Consider the following 15410-nt stretch of genomic DNA (forward strand, 5'->3'; position numbering starts at 1 on the left):
AGTAAAATTAACACATTACACTTATCCCAATATATCCAAAATTTTATCAATTCCAGTATAACCACTATAAAAACTGAGATACTTAATTTTTTTTGTACTCTCAAAATATAGTATGCATTTCAATCTTACAGCACATCTCATTTCAAACGACTCATATTTCAAGTGCTCGGTAGCCAGGAGTAGCCAGTGACTAAGGACTTGAATAGTGCAGGCCTAGACTGAGAGCAACTTGAAAGCAAGCTATCCTCCTCTCTCCAGGGCCTCTAGAATAGACAGGAAGGGGATATTTTTGGAAGATATTCAGTACATCAGAAAGACAAAAAGGACTCTCTAAACCTCTGGATGCTGATACTTAAATGTTCTGCAGTCACTTTCTTTAAACTCTCCAGTTCTGGAAAAAGTGGAATGGGGATTATACTCATTTTGACATATCAAAGAAATGAGTATGTATGTATCCTGACTCCCAGAAAGCCTGAATCATCCAGAATGTTGACTCATGGGCCTAAGGTGACTGAAATACAATGTGAATCAAATTTGCCTTCCAAGGCATCCTTCTCTTTCCACTTTCCTCTCTCTCCTCCCTCTTTTGGGTGACTCATCCTTCTACCAGTTAAGTCCAGCAGCGTGCAGATCCCAAAGCCCTCTTTGAAGAAGTACAGACTCATCAAATGGTCTGTTCCAGTCAGTCCCTATATCGTCTAGCCTAGTTGTTTTGCCTACCTCATCCAGGGTCTGCAGTTAAGACTGGGAGTGACTTTAAACCTGTAAAAAATATTATTTTTTCTTTAAAGGTGGTGATGGTGATCCCCTTAAGGTGATAAGGTGGCTTGGGAATTTAAGTTTGAAAGAAAACAAATTTTTATTTCGAAATCTACAATTTAACGTTTGCTTCAATCCTTAGGGCCTACTCCACAGTACCGTTATTCATAACCTTCCTGCGCTCTGGGTTTTTTCCTTTCCTGGGAGGAAAGTTTCCACTCCCAGTCTCCAAGATAACGCCCTTCCGGTGGCGTGCCAGGAACGTCTCCGACCCCTCAGTGCTGGGAGGGAGTCGTTTCGTTTTCTCAGTGCTGTAAACACACAGACTCCAGCTTCGCCAGGGCCAAGACCAAGACCCCAGCCGGACCCGCAACTACCCTAGGCAGTCGGTGGGGTTCCCAGCTCCAAACCCCGCCCATCGAACCCACCCGAGCCGGTAAGAGAGAGGAAGTGCAGTGAGACCCACCCACTTTCGTCTTTTTCCTTTTCTGTTGGGCCGACTGGTTGCCCGTCAACTCTATTTCTTCGCCGATTGGCTCACTCCCTCCCGCGTTAGTGCCTCCCTCTCCCTGGCTGGGAGGGTGTCACGCCAAAGTGGGCGGAGCGTCGGCTGGCCTCTCTCCTTCTCTCATCTGGGCGGCGGCGGCGGCAACTGGGGACGGGGCGGGTGGCGCATCACGGGCGCGGAGGCTGGAGGAGCAGTCTCATTGTTCCGGGAGCTGTCGCCACTGCAGGTCCCTCGGCTCGTTGGGCCCTGCCCCTCTCAGTCCTCCCCGCCCCCCACAACCGCCCGCGGCTCTGAGAAGAAGCTTCTCCGGCGGAGGCAGCAGCTGCAGCATCACCTCTGACCTGCCAGCCATGGAAGACATGGACCAGTCGCCTCTGGTCTCCTCGTCCTCGGACAGCCCGCCTCGGCCTCAGCCCGCATTCAAGTACCAGTTCGTAAAGGAGCCCGAGGACGAAGAGGAAGAGGAGGAGGAGGAAGACGAGGACGAGGACGAGGACCTGGAGGAGCTGGAGGTGCTAGAGAGGAAGCCCGCCGCCGCGCTGTCGGCGGCCCAGGTGGCCGCAGCCGCCGCCACCCCGGCTAGCGCGCCCCTGCTGGACTTCGGCAATGATTTCGTGCCCCCGGCGCCCAGGGGGCCACTGCCGGCCGCGCCTCTCGCCGCTCCGGAGCGGCAGCCGTCTTGGGACCCGAGCCCCGTGTCGTCGTCGGTGCCCGCGCCGTCCCCACCCTCCATTACAGCAGACTCGCACTCCAAGCTCTCTGAGGACGAGGGGCCTCCGGCCCGGCCTCCCCCTCCTCCACCGGCCGACGTGAGCCCTCAGGCCGAGCCCTCGTGGACCCCGGCTGCCCCAGCCCCCGCCGCGCCCCCCTCCACGCCGGCCGCGCCCAAACGCAGGGGCTCCTCGGGCTCAGTGGGTGAGTGCCGCGCCCTCCGCCTCGCGCCGCCCCTCGCGCCCCTCCCTCTTTTGTGCGCAGCCCCTAAAGCCTGGACCCTGCCCTTCTGTCCATCCGGAGGGGGCTTTGTCTGCAGATCTTTGGGCGAAGGCGCCCCCGCTGGTGGGAGCCGCGGGGAGCAGGGTGGGGCGGCAGAGGAAGCCCGGGCTTACTCTTTATTGTCCGTCTGGGTATCGGGGAGCACGTGCGCCCCGACCGCTCCCGGGTTGTTCTGTCTGCTCTCCATTCCACCGGGTCGGGGAAGTTAGGAACCCACCCCTTGCAGGAACTGGGTCTGTAATGAGGGAACTAGGGGTGTGGATTCATCGGGCTGCCTTGGTTCCGGGATGAGGATGGAAGGCCTTGGCGCCCTAATCTTTTGTCTGCCCAACTAGGTTGCTCCTGGGGAAAAGACGCAGTTTCTTGCTGGTCTTTGCCTGCATTCAGCCCTGGCCCCTCTCCTCACCCCTTCCTTGGCTTGGGTGGCCCCATGCTCTTCATCTCCCCCGCCCCGGCCCCGCGCTCGTGGGGAGCCGGTCCAGTGGAAAACGTCCACATTGACCTGACTGCAGTGAAGGGACAGCGCCTCCAGTGGTGTGACGCGTGGAGAATTGCGGAGCGGAGTTTCGGCGAGGTCCTGCCACCGCCCAGTTTACCCGGGTTGTGATGTGGCTATTTACCACCAGCTTAACGGCGCCGGGGAAATGGGACCTGGGCACCGTGTTCCAAGGGGGCGCAGTTCTGCCGGGAGCTCTGCCGCAGAAGGAGGGGAACAGTTGTTAGGATGCACAGGTTTAGTCTCAATGCATCGTAATTGAATCGTAGAGATAAAAGGAAAAGGCAAAATGGTTGACATTCCCAAAGAAGGGGAAACCTGTGGATTCCCTGGCGGGAAGAGGACAGTTGAACTTCTGGCAGATTTACCATGGGACTTCATGAAATGTTTTCAGACAGACGTTTTCATCTGTTGGTTAGAAATACTGTTTCGTAGAAGTAATATATTTTAGGGCTGCAGAGACAGATTTGCATTGTCCGTAAATAGTTTTCAAATCTTTTCATTTACCAGCACCTGATTGTTATTACTGTTATTAGGAAAAATTGTTTTATTATCCTTTTCATTTTGGGAGATTGTTTATTTTGGAAGAGAAAAAAGTTTGTTAGAGGTTGAGAATTCATCCTATTAGACACGTTAATTAACTTATTAACAAGTAGCTTGTTAGTTTGGGGACAGAAAGCGTCGCACTAGAAGTAGGACCTTTATGTGTAAATAGGCAAGGATCAAGAATCAGGTAGTGTAACAGTCTGGTGAGAAATTGTCATAGCCTTGTAGGATTTTAGAGCCGGTTGTTTTTCTAGAAAAAGATACTCAGTGGGAGATCATGGAAGAATTTTCTTTTCTTCGGCTCACTCCTGCACCACAAGGAAGAAAAATAAGTCAATAGTGATATCGACATACCCCACTGCATTACTCAAAACATTAATTACTACACTACAGATAATTAGAATGTGAGAAGTAACTCAAGTTTTCCTTTTTATGAGTGAAAACACATTTCGAGAAACTAAAGTGAGGTTGGAAAATATCAAATAATAAGACATTTACAAATGATAAATTTAATGATTAAGAAAAGCAAACTGATTTTTCATATTGTATTCCTATGTGGCAACAAAAGAGTTCTGTGCTTTGAACCTTGGAGAGTCAGGAGGTGACAGCATTCTTTCTGTATTTTGACTTTAGGAATACTAACTTTGGAAGACAAAGGAGAGAATATTGAGTCACTTAGCGATTCTATCTTTACATGGCTCCCTAATTCTGTATTGATGTTGCCTGTCTAGAAATTTTAGTTCCTTTAGGACATAAAGGAACACTGTGATTATGGTCAGATAGTTAAACCATGTCACTGAGTCTGGCTTTCTTAACAGTTCTTTCCTGCAGCTGGTTATTGATTTACCTACAGAGGCACTATTCTAGGCTAGGAAAATAGAGCAGTCAGCAAGACAGATGTGTTCCCCATGAGAGGAGTACGGATAATAAACACCTGATTAAGGAACTGAGAATAGTGTTAAGTGTTATGAGCAGCATAGGAAGGATGATGTGGAAAATTATTGAGATGTGTGGGAACCTTTTTACATAGGGTGGCACTGAGAAAGGCCTTTCTGAGGAGGTGAGATTTAAGCTGCAGATATAAAAAATTTCCAAGAAGCTCCTGGGAGGCAAAAGCCCTGCGGCAGTAATGTATGTTTGAGAAGCTCGTGAGAAGACTAGTAAGAAAGCTAAGGAGAGAGTGGGGTGGTAGACTATACTTAGGTCATTTGAGGTCTCTAATAGGCCATGGTAAACATTTTCGCTTTTTGAAAGATTGTTTATTTTAGAAATGTGCTCCTTAATTATATTGGGGTTTTGGAGCAGAAATACAGTTTTGAAGATTGAGAGAAACTAAAAGGATGGACGTGAGTAAAGACAAAGAGGTGGGAAATGTGCAGAGCATAGTTAGAAACATAAATCAGTCTGACTGGAGGACAGTTTATGTTACTGCATATGGTAGATCCCTGACACTTGTGTATTTCGTATTGTTGTTTAACCTCTTCTTGAGTAAGTGCTGATTTCCCTTATTTGAGAAATTGTGATTTTGCTGTTTGCTGTTATATCAGTGCTTGGAGCATCGCCATGCTGAAAGACTGAAGTCTTTCCCCTGCTGAGTGTTTTTTATGGAGAAACATTGGCTTCAGGTTAAAATGATGGTTGTTTAACGTAGGCTTTGAGAACATGCAAGGGAAACCGGATAGAAATTTGAGTTGAGAGATGCAGACCATTCATTAAGGATGGCGTTGAGCTGATCTCTGGACATATTCTTTAAACCAGTAAAATGTGTGGTAGATCTGGATTCTGAAACATGTCGGATGCCAAGTTAAGGATATAGGGTTTTATCATCCTGCTTTTATTCATGTTCTGCCATCCATAGTTGCCCTTGCACTTGGCAATTTAAATTATGAGGCAAAAAATGTTTTCGTTGTTTTTTTTTTCAAAAATATGATGTTATTTCATTATTTATCATCCTTTTCCTGAATTCAGCATTGGGAAGCCATCAAAAATTATTGAACTGAGGCATGGAATAATGAAAGCAGTGTTAGAAAAGTGAATTGGCAATTTTCAAGATAGGTTGGAAAGAGAAAATGGGAACTATTTAGAAATCTTTCACAGTAGTTCTGAGAGAGGTGAGTAGAGCCTGCACTCGTTCATTTAGTGGAAGTGGAGTATAGGGAGGAATATAAGAAACTTTAGGAAGGATGTGTTTTTTGGCTCTGAGTCTCTGTTTTTATAGTTAGGTTAAGAAGTTTTATGAAAGAGAACTGATAGGACTTGGAGGCCATGGATACAAAGAATAGAATGTTGGTGGTTTTAAATCATTTTCAGAGACTATCCAAAGTTGTTGAAATGGAAATTTGTATAGATTTGGATATTGCTCATAAGTACAGCATAAGTACTGCTCATTATATGGCTTAAGGATTAAAAATAATTAGTCATTTTTACAGTCATTTATTATTATATCAGTATAGAAGCACATGATAGGAGTATTAAAAGATTCTGAGTGATATATAGTTTATATAGTTTAAATATTAGTCTTTAACATAAAGTTCAAGTGAACAGTGATGTGACATTCCCAGGAAGTAGTTGTCGCCAAAGAAAGAGATGTTTTGTCAAAATCTGTTTCCCATCCTCCCTTCATTTTTATCTAGAAAATGTTAACAAGGAATGAAACTGATGGATATAGAGGTTCTGAATAATTCTCTTGTTAACTATTTCTAATTTTCTGACTAGGAATAAAAGTTGGGAACAGGTGGTGTGCTTGTTGTTGTTTAGTTGCTAAGTCACGTCTGACTTATGGATAAAGTGAATTACTTTTCAGATGGGTTCCTAGGAAGCTCAGTATCAAATTTATAGTTCTTTTTAGTAACTAACAAGCTTCCTCAAATCCTTTTTAAAATGAAGTGATGAAGTTATACTGAACCTTTAATAACTATCTAATTATGTGAGAAAACATTTAGAAACATGCTATCTTAACACTCTGTTTCTGTAAACTTGGAAAATTACTATGTTATCTGTGTGTGCTTGCTTCCCAGGTGGCGCTAGTGGTAAAGGACTGCCTGCTATTGCAGGAGACGTAAGAGACTCAGGTTTGATCCCTGGGTTGGAAAGATCCCCTGGAGGAGGGCATGGACAACCCACTCCAGTATTCTCGCCTGGAGAATCCCATGGACAGAGGAGCCTGGCAGGCTACAATAGGGTGGCAAAGAGTCTGACATGACTCAAGTGACTTAGCACGCACACAGCTATTGTCTAATAATTGGCTCTGTATTATGTGTGGTTATTTCATAATATACTTAAAAACAGATTATTTGAAACACTGCGGTTGCAAAGCCCCAGTTTAAATGGCACATTTTAAAGGTCCTTTGCTAGCCCAGAATAAAAGTACCAACCAAATGGATGATATTTCTTGATTTTTACCATGGGACCTTGAAGTAGAAGCAAATGTTGGTAGATACACTGTTCTTATAGTGTATTATTTGAGAATTTTTATTCCTGTTTCTAAATATAGACCCTAGAAGATTCCTCTGGGGGTGACAGCCCCAGGGATGGGAACTATAAGAGCAGAACCATAATTCATCACCAGTGTTTAAGTGGGTGAGTGTGACCTTTGTGGCTAGCTAATGCAGGACACAGGCATGCACTGTGGGAGGACCCAGCTCTACTGATGCTAGAGTTTTCTCAGACTGAAGGCCTCATCATTCTTTCAGCTCTAAAGGAGGAATTGATAATTTCACATTTACACTAATGATTTTTTGTTTCTTGGAATGGTGATTTTTAATTTTTAAATCACTTTACTCATGCATTCCCATAACATTCTGTTCTTACCTCACCATAGTATATATATGGGAGTGGTATGTTCACTCATTTCTGTTCCCCAGATTATATGGTCCTTGAGTAAAGGGACTGTATTACCTTTTTACCTTGAGGGAAAGGACTACATGCATTATCTCTCTATTGCTGAGCACAGTCCCTTAGATGTGGCATAGGCAGTCAGGTATTTGTTGAACTAATATTACAGATGAATCCGGATCTGTATTTTGTATGGCTCTCAGTTCAGTTCAGTCGCTCAGTCCTGTCCAACTCTTTGCGACCCCATGAATCGCAGCACACCAGGCCTCCTTGTCCATCACCAGCTCCTGGAGTTCACTCAAACTCACGTCCATCGAGTTGGTGATGCCATCCAGCCATCTCATCCTCTGTCATCCCCTTCTTCTCCTGCCCCCAATCCCTTCCAGCATCAGAATCTTTTCCAATGAGTCAGCTCTTTGCATGAGGTGGCCAAAGTATTGGAGTTTCAGCTTTAGCATCATTCTTTCCAAAGAACACCCAGGACTGATCTCCTTTAGAATGGAGTGGTTGGATGTCCTTGCAGTCCAAGGGACTCTCAAGAGTCTCCTCCAACACCACAGTTCAAAAGCATCAATTCTTCGGCTCTCAGCTTTCTTCACAGTCCAACTCTCACATCCACACATGACCACTGGAAACACCATAGCCTTGACTGGACGGACCTTTGTTGGCAAAGTAATGTCTTTGCTTTTGAATATGCTATCTAGGTTGGTCATAACTTTCCTTCCAAGGAGTATGGCTCTAGAAGTACTGAAATATTCTCTCTCAAATAGGAGTCCTGAGTCTTGGTAATTTCCTGGTTGCCAGTGGTTGAGACTGTGCTTCCACTGCAGCGGGCACGTGTTCAGTCCCTGGTCAGGGAAGTTCCGCACTGTGGTGTGGCCAGAAAGAAAAGAAAAACCCAAGTCTTACGAATTAAAGCATTAATTTATTTAAAAATGCAAAGTATATGGATGTACTCTTTTATTTAACCAGTCTTTTACTGATAGTTAATTAGGTTATTTTTCAGCTTTTTCTGTTATAAGGAACATTGTTGCGAACACCTTTGTATATACTTCTTTGCAAATACATGCTGTTGTGTGTTGTAGAATAAATTTGCATAAGTGGAATTACTGATTCAAAGGGTGTAAGCGTTGAAAATGTTGGTAGATAATGCCAAACAGTAGTACAGTAGATGTTACTCCTACTCCTGTAGTAGGAGCTGTAGCTGCTAAAGATTGGATTATCTTTTCAGCAGTCTCTGAATCCTTATGTGGCTCTCTAAAAATTACTTCTTTAATGACGTGTTCTTATTACGATAGATGAAGGCTTATACAGTTTTGTTCAAACAGATTTGGCAGTAGGCTGGTCATATTGGTGGTCTCTTGGGAGTTCAATATTAAGGAAAGTTAGCATACTCCTTTTTAAAACCAGGTTTAGAGCTGAGTGTGGAGACTTAAAGATGAGTAGAGACTGTAGTTATGAGAGGTACATGTGGCAGATAAGGAAAGAATACAAGCCCCTTCCTGTGAAATATTTTCTGCTGTCTTAAAACCAGAGGACTCCTGTGGTTTTACTGTAGGAACAATCATATATTTACAAACCTGTCAGCTGCTTTTGTGAAAGAGAAAAAAACTTTTTTCCTCCTGAACTTTATAGATTGACTTATAAACTTCACTAATTGAAGGCACCATTATTAAATTTATTTATCTTAGTATACTGACAGCCCTAGGTGAAGCTGACCTAAAGCATTAACGATTTTTAAAAATCTACTGGAGTCTTTGGTCTCAGAGGGAATTTACTTGTTTAAAATTCTGTTCATCTTTGTTCTAAGGAAGTTTATTAAATATACCTAAACCTATCATGTAAGTCCCTTTCACAAAGTCTTTAGAACTTCTCAGTCTCAACTAATTAACATCGTTACTAAATTGAGAGTGTTATTCTACCAATTTCTGAATTCAGTTAGCTGATATTTTGCTAACAATTTTGCATGGCTTGTGTAAGGAATATTTTTCTCTATTTTTTTAAAAATAGCTTTGTTTCTTTTCTTCTCATTGTGTGTGTGTGTGTTTGACTGATTTGGCTGAGCTGGATCTTTGTTACAACATGCAGGATCTTTAGTTGCAAGCTGTGGAATCTGATTCCCTGACCAGGGATCAAACCTGTGCCCCTGGGAGTTCATTGGGAGCTTGTAGTCTTAGCCACTGGATCACCAGGGAAGTCCTTATTTTTCTGTATTTTTTATTTTCTTGTAATAATTCTGTCTGGTTTTGGTATTAGTGCATAAATCTGTGAAATATTTTGGGAAGTGCTTCCTCTTGCTTAATATACTGAAAAAGTTTGTGTAAGCATCCTTAGTGTTATAGAATTTATTAGTGATGGGGCTTCCTAGGTGGATAAGTGGGTAAAGAATCCACTTGCAATGCAAGAGATCTCTGGGCTGGGAAGATCCCCAGGAGGAGGAAGTGGCAACCCACTCCAGTATTCTTGTTTGGAGAATCCAACAGACAAAGAGAAGCCTGGCAGGCTAAAGTCCATAAAGTGGCAAAGAATCACAGCTGAAGCGGCTGAGAACACATGCGCACAGTGAAGCTATCTGGTCTTGGAGTTCTCTGTGTGGAGAAGGTTTTAAATTAAAGGTATACTATTTTAATGTGATATAGGGCTATTCAGATCTTCTGTTTCAGCTTGTGTCAGTTTTGGAAATGTATGCTTTGCAAAGAACTTGACTATTTCATCTTCATGAGGAAACATTAAGGAATTTGTCCACTCAACCTAAGTTGTCTAATTTATTGGCATAGACTTGTTTGTGTAACCTCTGACCTTTTTAGAAGTTATAGAGCTAGTCCCTCTTTTATTTCCAATATGTATTTTCCTCTCTTTTTCTTAATCATTTTAGGAATTACCAATTCTATTAGTCTTTTCAACAAACCAACTTTTGGTTTCATTGACTTTTCTCTTTAGTTTGCATGTTCCCTGTATCATTGGTTTCTGCTGTTATTTTATTTATTTTTTATTGTTTATTTGCTCTTTTCCTAGTTTCCTTTGGTGGAAGCTTTAAACTTTAACCCTTTTTTCTAAGATCATTTAGAGCTATAAACGTCTCTCTGAGCATTACTTTAGCTGTATTCTGCAGATTTCCATTATCATTTGATTTAAATTATTGTTTAATTTTTCCTGTGATACATTCTTTGATGCATCAGCCATTTAGAATTGTGTTTAATTTCCAGACATTTGAGGGGTTTTCCAGAATTTTTCTGTTTTACTGATTTCAGCTTAATTCATGTGGTCAGAGAACACGTACTGCATGATTTCAGTCCTGAGACTGAGATTTACTTTGTAGACCAGGAAATGGTTTCTCTTGGTGTACGTTCCATGTGCACTTGAGCAGAATGTGTGTTCTGTTGCTGGTTGGAGTGCTCTGTAATGAAGTCAGTTTGTTGGGGTATTGTCTGAACCGTCTGTATCCTTGTTTATAGAATGTGCGTATGTGTGTGTGTCTAGTCTATCAGTTAACTGAGAGTTGAGTGTTAAAATTTTTAAATAATGTTTGTAGATTTGTCCTTGTCTCCCTTTAGTTTTTGCTTCGTGATTTTTCATTACACCTTTCCTGTGTAACCTTTAGCATTGTTATATATCTATTTAGCATATGTCTTACTGCTCTTTTATCATTATCAAATGCTCCTGTTTACCTCTGGTAATCTCAAGGTAATACTTTTTTTTGTTTGAATCTGTTTTGCTCAATATTAATATTGCCATTCTAGATTTTGTAGGATAGGTACTTGGATCGTATATCCTTTCACATCCTTTTACTTGTAATCTTCCTGTGTTTTTATATTTAAAGTGTGTGTCCTGTAAGTGGCATATAGAAGGGTTTTCATCTAGTCTGAAAATCTCTGCCTTTTAATTGGAGCAGTTTACTACAGTCAGTGTAATTATTAGTATAGCTCATTTAAGTCTCTTTTCTCTGAGTTCCATCTGCTTTTTTTTTGTACTTCTGTATATTCCTTCCACCCTTTGTGCTTTTATTGTCATTGTCATTTTAATTCTCTCTCTATTGTAGTTACTTAAGCTTCAAAAATCAGTTATTCTTGAAAGAAATTAAGATATGAGAATACTTTATATTTACTCATATACTTACCTTTTCTCTAAGGAAATTAGGAAGTGAGATTATTTTGTATCTACTCATACATTTACCATTTCTGCCCTTCTTCATTCCTTTATGAAGATTCGGGTTTCTATATGGTATCTTTTTTCCTTCTTTCTGAAGACCTTCATTTAACATTCCTTGTTCTGGTTTTTTGGTGATGAAATCTTTCATTTTTTATTTTCATCTTTTATCTCTAATATCTTAATTCATCTTTATTTTTGAAGGATTTTTTTGAAGAATACAGTTAATTTTATTGTTTGTAATAATTATGGTCTATAAAATCACAGAAGGTACTGAATTAGCAGACTCTGACTGAATCATTGTCACTTGGGGAAGTACAGGGTTAGGTTCCTGTGAACCTCATAGCGTTTTTGTTAATGATAAGTATATAACTTTATTTTAGGTGTGTTTCTATTTAAAGAAACACATTATTTAATATATATTGTAGACTCATGAACATTGAACTCATGGCCAAGAGTACTGTAACTCATGTCTGAATGAACCATGTTTAAACTAAAACATGTGTTTGCTCTGTAAGGTACATCATCATCTTGCTCTTAAGAACACGAGATAGTACTTCAACACTGTGCTTAGGGCCCACATCAGAATCACCAACAAAAAGCATAGAAATGTGAACAGTGGGGCACTGAATAGACTGCTAAAAGAATACTTGTTGACTGTATGGGAGCTGAAACGAGGTGGCATAGGGTTGCTTTGTTTGACCTCACCTGATAGTGTATTCAGTATGTTGGGGGACTGGAATGTTTGGTTCCTCTGCACTTGCCCAGTTCTGTAAGTACTGACTTTCAGTTTATCAGTTTAGTGAGTAGATTGGCATTAAGGAATCAGTGGTTCAGAATTGGGAAAGGAGTGTGTCAAGGCTGTGTATTGTCACTTGCTTATTTAGCTTATGTGCAGAGTGAAGTGAAGTGAAGTCACTCAGTCGTGTCCGACTCGTTGCGACCCCATGGACTATAGCCTACCAGGCTCCTCTCTCCATGGGATTTTCCAGGCAATAGTACTGGAGTGGATTGCCGTTTCCTTCTCCAGGGGATCTTCCCAACCCAGGGATCGAACCCTGGTCTCCTGCATTGTGGACAGATGCTTAACCGTCTGAGCCACCATAGACAACATGTGAAATGCCAGGCTGGATGAATCACAATGTGGAATCAAGATTGCAGGGAGAGATATCAACACTCTCAGATAGGCCAATGATAACCCCTCTGCGGCAGAAAATGAAGAGAAACTAAAGAGCCTCTTGATGAGGGTGAAAGAGGAGAGTGAAAAAGCTGGCTTAAAAACTCATTATTCAGAAAGCTAAGATCATGTCCCATCACTTCACGGTGAATAGAAGAGGGACAAGTGGAAACAGTGGCAAATTTTATTTTCTTGGGGTCCAAAATCACTGAGGATGGTGACTGCAGCTGCTCCTTGGAAGGAAAGCTATGATAAACCTAGACAGCATATTAAAAAGCAGAGAGACATAACGTTGCCAGCAAGGATCCGTATAGTCCAAGCTGTGGTTTTTCCAGTAGTCATGTGTGAATCTGAGAGTTGGACCTTAAAGAAGACTGAGCGCCCATGATTTGGTGCTTTCAAATTGTGGTGCTGGAGAAGGCTCTTGAGCCTTTGGACTGCAGGGAGATCAAACCAGTCAATCCTAAAGGAAATCAACCCTGAATACTCATTGGAAGGACTGATGCTGAAGCTCCAATACTTTGGCCACCTGATGTGAAAGACTCATTGGAAAAGACCCTGATGCTGGGAAAAGATGGAGCTCAGGAGGAGAAGGGAGTGACAGAGGAAGAGATGGTTGGATAACATCACTAAATCAATGGAAGTGAGTTTAAGCAAACTCTGGGAGATAGTGAAGGACAGGGAAGCCTGGTGTGCCCCAGTCCATGGGGTCACAAAGACTCTGACATGACTTAGTGACTGGACAACAACAAAGGGTTGACTGTGCTCAATTCACTAGGTTTTCACTTTTTTTTCCTTCATCATTTTAAAGAATGTTCTATTATCTTTTGGGTTACATTGTTTCCAATTGAGAAGTAGGTCATTCTTAATATTGTTTGCCTGCCCTTTCCCTTTGTTTTTAAGATTTTTCTCTGTTTTTGGTTTTCAGTAATTTGATCTCTACAGTTATCTCTTTGTGGTTTTGTGTTTATCCTGCTTGTAGTTCATTGAGCTTCGGTGGCTGGTATTTTCTATCACGATTGTCAAATTTTAGGCCATTAATAATCATAATTTTTCCCCCTATATTATTGTCTTTTGGGAGGACCCCATTTTACATATACTTTGACTGTGTGGATCACAATAAACTGTGGAAAATTCTGAAAGAGATGAGAATACCAGACCACCTGACCTGCCTCTTGAGAAACCTATATGCAGGTCAGGAAGCAACAGTTTGGACATGGAACAACAGACTGGTTTCAAATAGGAAAAGGAGTACGTCAAGGCTGTATATTGTCACCCTGCTTATTTAACTTATGCAGAGTACATCATGAGAAACGCTGGGCTGGAAGAAGCACAAGCTGGAATCAAGACTGCTGGAAGAAATATCAATAACCTCAGATATACAAATGAGACCACCCTTATGGCAGAAAGTGAAGAGGAGCTAAAAAGCCTGTTGATGAAAGTGAAAGAGGAGAGAAAAAGTTGGCTTAAAGCTCAACATTCAGAAAACGAAGATCATGGCATCCGGTCCCATCACTTCATGGCAAATAGATGGGGAAACAATGAAAACAGTGTCAGACCTTAATTTTTTGGGCTCTAAAATCACTGCAGATGGTGATTTCAGCCATGAAATTAAAAGACGCTTACTCCTTGGAAGGAAAATTATGACCAACCTAGATAGCATATTCAAAAGCAGAGACATTACTTTGCCACAAAGGTCCATCTACTCAAGGCTATGGTTTTTCCAGTGGTCATGTATGGATGTGAGAGTTGGACTGTGAAGAAAGCTGAGTGCTGAAGAATTGATGCTTTTGAACTGTGGTGTTGGAGAAGACTCTTGAGAGTCCCTCGGACTGCAGGGAGATCCAACCAGTCCACCCTAAAGGAGATCAGTCCTGGGTGTTCATTGGAAGGACTGATGCTGAAGCTGAAATTCCAGTACTTTGGCCACTTCATGGCCAACTCGCGAAGAGTTGACTCAATGGAAAAGTCCCTGATTCTGGGAGGGATTGGGGGCAGGAGGAGAAGGGGATGACAGAGGATGAGATGGCTAGATGGCATCACTGACTTGATGGACATGAGTGGGTAAACTCCAGGAGTTGGTGATGGACAGGGAGGCCTGGTGTGCTGTGATTCATGGGGTCGCAAAGAGTCGGACATGACTGAGTGACTGAACTGAACTGAATTTTCAGTTATAGCATTTCCATTTGGTTCTTTTTCTAGTCTGTGTTTTTCTATCAAGATTCTCTGTTCACTCATTATGTTGGTCTTTTACTGTACATATTTAGGAATTTTTGAAAGCTATTTTAATTCCAATTAATATTCGTTAATCCAGCATTTACACTATTTCTTTTTGTTTACATTGGCTGTTTTTTCTTATTCTCATTTTCTTGCTTCTTTTTTTGTCCAGTAATTTTTAAATTTTATACTGCTTGTCATGGATATGGTGATAGTTTCATTTTGGCAGACGGTTGCTGACAATCACTTTGATCTTTTCAAGTCTTGATTTTAAAATTTGTGTGGGTTTAGAGCAGTGACTTACTTTTTCTTTAAGGGCAAAGTAGTAAATATTTTAGGCTTGCAGGTCATACAGGTTCTATCTAACTACTCCTCTTTGCCCTTATAGTGCAGAAGTAGCCATAGGCAAATGACACACGAATGGACTTTTTCCAATACAGCCTTGGCCCGTGAGCCATATTTGCTGACTTGACCTAGAGTATCCCTTACTTTAGGGTTACATAGTCCCACTGTTAAGGTGTGCCTTTCCTGGAGTCTTGTTGTTGTGCTTGGGATGCTCATGAACTCTCTGCACTCGGACTGGCCAGTGCTTTTAGGTCAGGCCTTACAGCACAGTCTGACCTCCAGAATAACCACGCAGCTCACAGCGTGACCATAGATTAGTCTGCCGGGTCTTGGTAAGTCTTGTGATGTGTGTGTGCAGCATTGTGTTCAGCCACAGGTTTAAAGGGAAC

General features: G+C 42.1%; 1 protein-coding gene across 3 annotated transcripts in view; it reads left to right on the plus strand.

The window, feature by feature from the left end:
- Positions 1–840: 840 nt before the first annotated feature.
- The window catches only part of RTN4 (reticulon 4), a 74833-nt gene continuing 60263 nt past the window's right edge, over positions 841–15410 (plus strand). For all 3 annotated transcript variants that reach the window (XM_069583326.1, XM_069583327.1, XM_069583328.1), the window contains exon 1: positions 841–2182. In XM_069583326.1, coding sequence (XP_069439427.1) covers positions 1618–2182 — 565 coding nt within the window. In that variant the 5' untranslated portion in view covers positions 841–1617. The remainder of the gene's footprint in view (positions 2183–15410) is intronic.

Source organism: Ovis canadensis, chromosome 3 (assembly GCF_042477335.2).
Source record: "Ovis canadensis isolate MfBH-ARS-UI-01 breed Bighorn chromosome 3, ARS-UI_OviCan_v2, whole genome shotgun sequence".
Lineage (NCBI taxonomy): Eukaryota > Metazoa > Chordata > Mammalia > Artiodactyla > Bovidae > Ovis > Ovis canadensis.